The sequence below is a fragment of the Artemia sp. Qi Xiang Cuo genome, chromosome 12 (genome assembly GCF_049724085.1).
Source record: "Artemia sp. Qi Xiang Cuo chromosome 12, ASM4972408v1, whole genome shotgun sequence".
Classification (NCBI taxonomy): domain Eukaryota; kingdom Metazoa; phylum Arthropoda; class Branchiopoda; order Anostraca; family Artemiidae; genus Artemia; species Artemia sp. Qi Xiang Cuo.
In genome coordinates this window covers 25,630,084-25,639,520 of record NC_142805.1, presented here as the reverse complement: position 1 = coordinate 25,639,520, position 9,437 = coordinate 25,630,084, and the positions used below count along the sequence as shown (strand labels likewise).

The 9,437-nt window shown below is 36.8% G+C and overlaps 1 protein-coding gene across 3 annotated transcripts in view; it reads right to left on the bottom strand.

Moving 5' to 3' along the window:
* Nucleotides 1-821: 821 nt before the first annotated feature.
* LOC148945922 (acid sphingomyelinase-like phosphodiesterase 3b) overlaps nt 822-9,437 on the bottom strand; it is an 83,797-nt gene continuing 75,181 nt past the window's right edge. For all 3 annotated transcript variants that reach the window (XM_089097838.1, XM_089097837.1, XM_089097836.1), the window contains exon 8: nt 822-2,907. In XM_089097838.1, the coding sequence (XP_088953964.1) occupies nt 2,009-2,907 (899 nt within the window). In that variant the 3' untranslated portion in view covers nt 822-2,008. The remainder of the gene's footprint in view (nt 2,908-9,437) is intronic.

Genomic DNA, 9,437 nt, shown 5'->3' with positions numbered 1-9,437 from the left:
AATGGTTAGCAACTATAAAACATATATAGGAAGAGTCGATCATGCTGATGTGTTACATTGAATTTATGGGTATAATCGAAAATGGTAAAAGTGGTGGCATAGGCTCTTTCTTTGGTCTCTTGGATACAACCATTACAAACGCTTATGCTTCATATCAAGCAATGAAGCGTGAGGGGGCAAGTCTCAAAGAGAGTTACAAAGGTTATCCAGAGACCTAATACAGTTGATGTGAAGCCACCTATGGAGACGATAAGGAGACACCCTTGTTCCTAACCTCAGCTACTGATAACAAATTAGAACCTGAAAAAAAGGAAGGTAACTTTCAGCGTCCCGGATGATGTTCGTTTAGGGAACGATGGAACACATTTACCTGCAGCTGAACAATCCAGTTCTCATTGTGAACTCGCGCAAGTAAAAAGGAGTGTCGTCCAAACAGTTATTGCTGATATTGTGGTATTTTGTCTGCTCTAACAAAGAAAAACTGCTTTCTTGAGTATCAGACGAAAAAAAAATGAAAATGTTCTAATAAATATTAGTTTTAGTTGGCAAGCTGTTGTAAAGTCTAATTCTTTTAATATAATAGTAGTTTTCAGCAAAGGTGTATTTGGTAGCTAACAGACTGGCGGGATCTGGAGATCCCATTTCTCTGTGGAATGAATGGTAAGATTTGGTGTTTGGAAAAATACCTAAAAATCACAGAAAATTAGCGTGAATAAGAAATAAATGCCGTCCTGAAAGGGTTATGCCACTATTTTCCAAAAAGTGGGCATTTCAGACTAGTTGGTCAAAACAATAAAAAAGAAAAAACAATACCCGACAAATGATGCGAGTCAAGACTTTATGGTGAAAATAGGTATAAAATCATACTTTTAGTGGAACAATCAGTAACAATAAAAATGAACTTACTAAATCACTTTCATTAAACACATCGTTCGGCAACACTGTTCTTGATAAATTATAAGAGACAACTACATTTCAAATACTTCAATTGCAATATTGTAACCATTAATGTAAATGTACATAGAATTACTACAGAGAAAAAAAATAGGTTATAAAAAACTTTTGAAGTAAATGTGAACAGACGAATTGTCCGAAAAGTCCACGGAATCCTAATATTTTGCCTTAAGTGTTTTTTTGACAGACAAGACCCCCTCCCTCCCCAAAACGATCCTACTCAGAAAATTCATGGATTAACTTTACTTTCAACTACCCTGACTTGTTTCAAGTTTGCTGTGACAACCCTAACTTAGGGTTCTGGACACAACTTTCAGCTCCTCCACACAAAATACAAAGAAACGTACAAATCATTCATATCTTTATTCTTCGCTATGGTGTGAGACAACCTACATATTCTATTTTTATACTGAATCGCAAAATACACTTGTACTTCTAAATGCAAAAACATGCTTCAAATTTGCTCACCATGCTTTTGGACATAAACTCTTACTTTTAAGAAAAGCACATACTATTCATATTTTTGCTCTTTACTATACCTGTTTTACACTTTACCAGTCAACTTAATCAGCTTAATCAGAAGTGTGATTAGCGCACTTCCCACTTTGTTTCCAGAAAAATTCCTTCTCTTCATCCAAAACAATTTTTAACGGATTAATTTCTAATGAATTTTTCAGAGCCCCAATTGACTAACAAGGTTCTTTTGGTATCTAAAGAAATGAATTATGCCCCTTAGTCTGCATGCAATTCAGAATGCTTTATGTGAATCATTTTCTTTTTTAGTCATGAAGGTACAGCCAATCCTATCAGACTAAGTAGGTGTTTTTTCAAAAGCGTAATATAAAAAAGGTGCTTCTAAAAATATAGGGAGGGGGAGGGGGGCAGCCGAATATAGAAAAACGATACACCCCACTCCTCTCCAATTGGTGTCCCTGACACTTAGGGGGTATGAACGTTTTGTCAAATATTAAGGTGGCCAATTTTTGCTTTCAGAAATACATAACCAGATAAATACAGTCAGATAGAACAGAACTTTTCTATTCTAAAATTTATGTCATAAGACACTGCCTTCAATTGGCTCGTAACTGTGTCTCCAGTTACTACGCATCGCCCTATACTTATTTCTAGGGCGTATCATAAATAGAACAATTAACACAGCACAAAACACAAAAACAATTGAGCACACAACTGTGATTACATGCGTCTTTTTACTGGCAGATTGTTCAACAGTCAACAGTTTCACAGCATCACTATCATGATTCTCCCAAGATGCTACAGTATCATTTAAATGGAGAGATTGTCCAATATTGTAATTACTGACTTGAGTTGATATTGACTGATTAAGACATGCTTCCATATCCCTGTTATGTAAATGACCCATAGCACAAATGTGCTCATGTTTGCACTTGCTGTCACATGTCTCAAATATATACCCACCAGTGTTGTAACCATAAAACTGTCCAAAGAAATCTTTATCAGTTTTCAGGCGTTTGTACACTGAATGCATAAATTCATTCTTAAGGCTTGGAACATTGTAAAAGTCTGTTGCACGGTAAAGCAATTTCCATCCAGGACCTTCAGACCTTCTTGATCGTTCATGCACTTTCAAATCTCCCGCCTTTTCTTCTGTATTACGGTAATCAAAAACTTCTAGCTCATTAGAGTTATCCAAATATGGTTCGACTTCCTGAACGGGTCGATTTGCCCAAGATCTATACATTCGACTTTTTTCTGCCAAAAGATTTTCATTAGATTCTGGGATGATCTTTTGCGTACTTATTTGAGTATTTAAATGTTCATTAATTTCGGTTAAATTTAAAAAATATTGCCAGAAATCAGTGATATGTGACTCATAAGGCTCATAGCCGTATAGGCGTATGCTCGGATTGACACCGCCAGAATGAAGCCAAGGCGTGACGGACGGGGCTATGAAAGCGATGCTTTTCACTTCATCTAAAAAAAAGGAGAATTTCACCTAGATTTGAAATAATAAAAAAGGAAAAACTTAAAAAGTTATTGAGCTTCTATTTGAAGTAAAATTGTTGCTGTATCTTGGAGCGTTGTAATGTGGAGTATAGTCCTATTCTGTTCGTTAGTCTATTATATTATATTAATTTAGCTTATTTTATTTGAATTAGTCTACTCTATTTTATTGTCTCAAATTAGAAAAAAACGGTTGGCCTTATATAATTACACCATATGCATAGCTCGGGTTTACGAGTGCGCAAACGTGATACAGATTATATGAGTTAATTTCTCATATCAATGATCTCTATAACCAATTTACAAAATATTAACAGTAACTGCTTTATATACAAAAACAATACAGTATAGTAAATAAATATGAGATAGGAAGTTGTATAGCATAAACCTGGTTTTGAAAAAAAAATAATCAGTTAACGAAAGAAGTTTTTAATTTAAAAAGATAAACTAAAAAGAACTTCTCCAAGCGTTTGTCTTTAAAATTACGTAAATTAAAAAAAAATCCATTCCAGAATAAATGTCTCCATTTATTTAAACAAAATTTATTTGAATTTATTTATTTATATTAATTAAACACTTATTTAAATAATAAAATTAGTAGATAACTTCCTTTTCGTAGGAATACTTTCTTGGCAAAGGCTTTTATCAACTATAGACATTATTTTGTACCAAATTTTCTAGCTTTTCATACTAAATTGGAAAATAGTTTAATTTTCTGCTTCTTCTTGAAAGTCAACGTCAATTCCACTTACACATTGGAATCATAGGCAGCGCGATAGCGCTGCCTAAGTAAAGAACGATGTGGGCACAATGTATTATTTATTTTTTTTCATTTTTCTTCCCCATACCCGGGCACTTCGTATCGAAGAAGTTGTCGGTAGAAACTTCGAAAAGGGCTCATTCGATTGGAAATTGGAGTGGCTAGTGCCCTTTTTAATAGTCGAAAGTGATTGGAGGGCAACTAGGCACCCCCCCCCTCACACCTATCATTCCCCCAAACACATCCAATCAAAATTTTGAGATATCCATTTTGTTCAGCGTAGTTGATTTCCAGACAAAAATGTTTTTGAGGAGGAACCTCCCCTACAACCCTTAGGGCACGGGTTGTAAGTTACTCCGTGGGAGCATTTAAGGTTTTACGAGTAGGCGTTGTCTCAGAAACATCAAAAAAGGCTCATTTGATTTTAAATTGAAATGCCTAAGGCCTCTTTCAATTGTCGAAAGGGATTTGAGGGCAACTAGCCCCCCTCCCACACCCATCAGTCCCCCACACACATCCAATCAAAATTTTGAGATGGCCATTTTGTTCAGCATAGTTGATTTCCAGATAGAAAATATGTTTTTGAGGATACTGCCCCACAACCCTAGGGCCAAGGGTTGTATGTTATGCCCTGGGGGCATATAAGGTTTTTATAGAAGGTGTTTTCGTAGAAAATTCAAAAAAGGCTCATTAGAATGGAAATTGAAGGGTCTAGTGCCCTTTTGAATAGTAGAAAGTGATTGGAGGATAGGTGACCCCCCTTTCACGCCCATTCTTTCACCAAGTACATTCAATCAAAATTTCGAGATAGTCATTTGTTCAACGTAGTTTTAAGTTCTGGAAATTAGGTCTTTGAGGATGACAACCACCTCACAGCCCTCAGGACAAAGGTTGTAAGTTATACCCTGGGGCATATAAAGATTTTATAGAACGCGTTGTCGTAGAAATTTCTAAAAGGGCTCATTCGATTAGAAATTGAAATGGCTTGTGCCCTTTTTAATAGTAGAAAGTAATTGGAAGGCAACTAACACCCCTACCACGCCCACCATTTCCACAAACACATCAAATCGAAATTTTGAGATAGTCATTTTGCTCCACGCAGTTAAAGTTCAGGAAATTATACCTTTGAGCAGATACTCCCCCCACACCCACAGTCTTCAGGGCAAGGGTTATAAGTTATGCCCTGGGGACATACAAGTTTTTATTGAAATCTTTGTCGTAGAAACTTGAAAAAGGGCTCATTCGATTGGAAATTCAAAGGTCTAGTGCCCTTTTTAATAGTCAAAAGTGATTTGAGGGCAACTAGCCCCTCTCTCTTGCCCACCTTTTCTCCAAACACATCCGATCAAAATTTTTAGATATTCATTGTGTTGAGTGTTTTGGATTTCCAAATAGAAATTTTGTTTTTGAGGACACTCCCCTACAGCCCTCAGGGCAAGGGTTGTAAGGTATGCCCTTGGGGCATATTAGGTTTTCATAGAACACTTCGCCGTAGGAACTTCAAAAAGGGCTCATTCGATTGGAAATTGAAATGGCTAGTGCCCTTTTTAATAGTCGAAATTGATTGGAATGCAACTAACACCCCTTCCACGCCCACAATTCCCCGAAATATATCCAATCAAAATTTTAGTTAGCCATTTTATTCCATGAAGTTGAAGGTTTATGAAATTATACCTTTGAGCAGGACACTCCCGCCAGAGTCTTCAGGGTACGGGTTATATGTTTCGCCCTGGGGGGGGGGGGGCATATAAGGTTTTTATTGAAATCTTTGTCGTAGAAACTTGAAAAAGGTCTCATTCGATTGGAAATTCAAAGGGGCAGTGCCCTTTTTAATAGTCGAAAGTGATTTGAGGGCAACTACCCCCCCCCTCACGCCCACCGTTTCCCCAAACACATCTGATCAAAATTTTTAGATAGTTTTATTCAACGCAGTTGAAAGTTTTGGAAATTAGGTCTTTAAGGATGACAACCCCCCTCCCACAACCCTCAGGGCAGGATTTTAAGTTATGCCCTGGGAGCATGTAAGGTTTTGTAGAAAGCGATGTTGTAAAAACATCCAAAAGGGCTCATTCAATTGAAAATTGAAAGGGCTAGTGCCCTTTTAATAGTCGAAAGTGATTGAAGGGCAACTAACCCCCCTCTCACGTCCAACATTTCCCCAAACATATCCAATTAAAATTTCGAGATATCTATTTTGTTCAACGCAGTAGAAAGTTCTGGAAATTAGGTCTGTGTGGATGCCAACCCCCCCCCCCCGCCCCCAGGGCGAGGGTTGTAAGTTATCCCCTGGGGGCATATAAGGTTTTTATTGAAAGCGTTGTCGTAGAAACTTCAAAAGGGCTCATTTGATTGGAAATTGAAAGGGTTAGTGCCTTTTTTAATAGTTGAAAATGATTGGAGAAAGACTAACGCCCCTCTCACCCCCACCATTTTCCCAGAAACATCCAATCAAAATTTGTAGATTGCCATTTTGTTTAACGTAGTTGAAATTTCTGGAAATTAGGTCTTAGAGGAAGACAACCACCCTCACAGCCCTTAGGGAAAGGGTTGTAATTTATGCCCTGGGGGTATATAAGGTGTTTATAGGAAGTGTTGTCGTAGAAACTCAAAAAGGCCTCAATCGATTGTAAATCGAAAGGCCTAGTGCCCTTTTTAATAGTCGAAAGTGATTGGAAGGCTTGACATTTTTATAGTAAAGATCGATTTGGGAACAATGTATTATTTTTTTTTTGTTTAGACCAGGGCACTTTATATCGAAGGAGTTGTCGTAGGAACTTTGAAAAGGGCTCATTCGATTGAAAATAGAAAGGGCTGATGCCCTTTTTAATAGGCGAAAGTGATTGGAGGGAAACTAATCCCCCTCCCACACCCACCCTCCTTTGACTTTATGTTCAAAAATTACATGTTGCCATAAGATTAAATCAAAATGCACTGTGTTAATGCTAATTCCCAATAAGGCATCTCAGCAGTATCCCAAGAACGACTAGGGTATTATGTTCAAACTTTCGGGGCTGCTTCTGCGCATAAAATTTAACCAAATCAAAACAGCGTAAGTGTATCCAAGCTATCAAAGAAAGTAAACAGATTTTTTTTGCGAATGGTATCAAGTTTTCCATTTCAGGTCAACTAGGAGGTATGAAACTAAATTAATCACTACTATTTGTGTCCAGATTTTTAAGAGGATGTATGTTGTTAAAAATTGCTGAAAATTTTTCTGCAGCATATAAATAGCAGGCCAAACTATAAATTCTTAAAAAAAAGAAATGATTTGAAGTATTATTTTCTTTTCTCTGAAAAGACTGTCAATATAAAACGAACAGAAATTAACAAAAAAAAACTCCACAAAATAAATTTTTCAAGGGAATGTAAAAACCTAATTAAACAAAAAATGAGCAAAAATAAAATCAAATAATCTACCAAGCGTAGAACTATCACAAATCAGCATAGATAAATAAATGAAACCCAAAACGAACAGAAATTACAATAAATAACCGAGTCAAACTCAAAACGAGCAGAAACTAACATAAGTTGGGCTCAAAACCCCTATGCCCGGCAAACCGCCTACCCCCCCCCCCCCCTGGATACAGTCTTGTGCATGATCTTTCTATGGTGACAGGCACAATTCGAAACTGCAAACGGCCTTATATTGCAGCTTCTGCTGAAATTTGATTTTTTATCACCCCTGCGCAATTTTTTTGGTATCTCTACTTAGCATTTTTTCCCTAAAATTGATAATCAATTGAAATCATCGTCGACGGTAAATTGATTTAAGAAATTTATTCAGATATTTTGATGCAAACACTTTTCAAGTTTTCCACATATATTCGATCCACGTACATTATCATTCAGTTCGTGCTAACGAACTGCTGTAGGAATTGACCGACTCAGCTCAACAGCAACCGAAACTCTAGAAAACGGGATTTTGATATCAATAGACACATCCAAATAATTGGATTATTATGCTTCCTTTAGGGGTAACATGACCCCCCACAGTCCATGGGGAAAGGGCTGTAAGTTATGAAATTTGCCCATTGATTGCGTATAGTATTTATTATTAGGAAGCACACCGACATTTTTCGTGGGGCGGGGGGTGATTGGGGGGGGGGGGTTCTATATGGCGAATTTCCCGAGGGTAGGAAAATTTTCGGGGGTAAACTCTCGAGGGAAAACTTTACCTCGCACCACCTGGACACAGCCCAGTATATATATGAAATATTATATATATTACAATATTATATTCTGGAAGCTGGGGCGTCAGTAATCATATCACCCTGGAAGAAATTTTGAAACACAAAAATGTACACCATTCTGAGTTTCATCGACTGTTTTTAAAATTCTAATACCTCCCCCAAAAATGAAACTCGTATGGGGTCCTGAGGCAATAGCCTGCACTGCTGAGGGATAATGAAACTTTTAGGGCAATTATTGATGTTTGAGTACCAGATGAAAGGTAGATTTCCGCCTTTAACACCTTTTCTATTTTAAAACGGTTGGGTTTTCTTACTGCCGTCGGTATGTAATTTGGGAAATCAATTAGGTTTTCTACCACAGGGCCATCCAAATTCCAAAAAGGTATAATCTGCCTATATTGAGTAAGCAGGGCCGTATCCAGGCTTTTTGTTCAGGGGGTGGGGGGGGGGAGGTTAAAAATAACTATAAAACACAAAAAAATTTGCTTACATGTATTTTTGTTACTTTCTACGGTCCGGGGGGTTCTTTTTGCTACTTTCTTACTTTCTAGGGGGGTTCAGACTGAGAAACCCACAACAATCCTGGATACGGCCTTGTGAGAAAGTATGACCTGAGTTGCGAAGCAATACGCCTTTTATTTCTACATAAATTATTTCAAGCGTTATGAAAAAAATGCCACTACTTAAAATACTAATAAAGTTTTAAACCCCACGGAAAACACCTGAAACCTGCAAAATTCATCTGATACTAGAGCTTGCACTTGGGCCTAGATATAAAAGAAGTATCCAGTATATTAAATTTAAAATAAAATTGATTAGAATACAGAATCTAGCTCAAGAGATCAATTTTCAGTTATACACGAGAAATACGCCCTCTTCCTCTGTTTTCAAAGGCCAGAAATAGCTCGAAACAGGTCAACATGAAAGCTTCAGAGTCGTTGATAAATTGTTAGTTTTTTTTAAGTATTTTATTATTAGTACCTACCTAGATTTAACTATTCAACGTCACTAAATTTAAGCAAACCTAAAGCTATTAAGAAAATAAAATTTCATTGTCAAGAGATTTGTTTTTATTTTAATTATAGAATATATTTGTTTTTATTTTAAATTTAATTGTCAAGAGATTTATTTTTATTCAACTTTCGATTTTTTTTTTTGTCAAAAACTTTGCTAGCTCAGAAGCAAGCAAAAAAAGGCCTATCACGCACAAAAACATCATTAATAGGTAACGCTCGTAAGAAAAAATATATGAAACACACTTATTTGCATATATCAAAACACGAAACTTGTAAAAAAAAAAAGCCGTCATACTCGGTTAGGTCAGTTAAGGCGTTGGGGGTACCTTGATATCATTTTGTGAGTCTCTATGTCGGCTGACCGCCAAATAGACAAAGGGTCCATTAGCAAACTCTCCCAGGGGACTAGCCATCATCGAGAGATGTCAAGAATCTGTGGTTTGACTGAAAATTAATTGAAAAAACAATGGAAATTTACGTCCCTTTTGTCAGCGAGCTTAACAATCAAAGCGCTGGCACCACAGGGAATTCCCA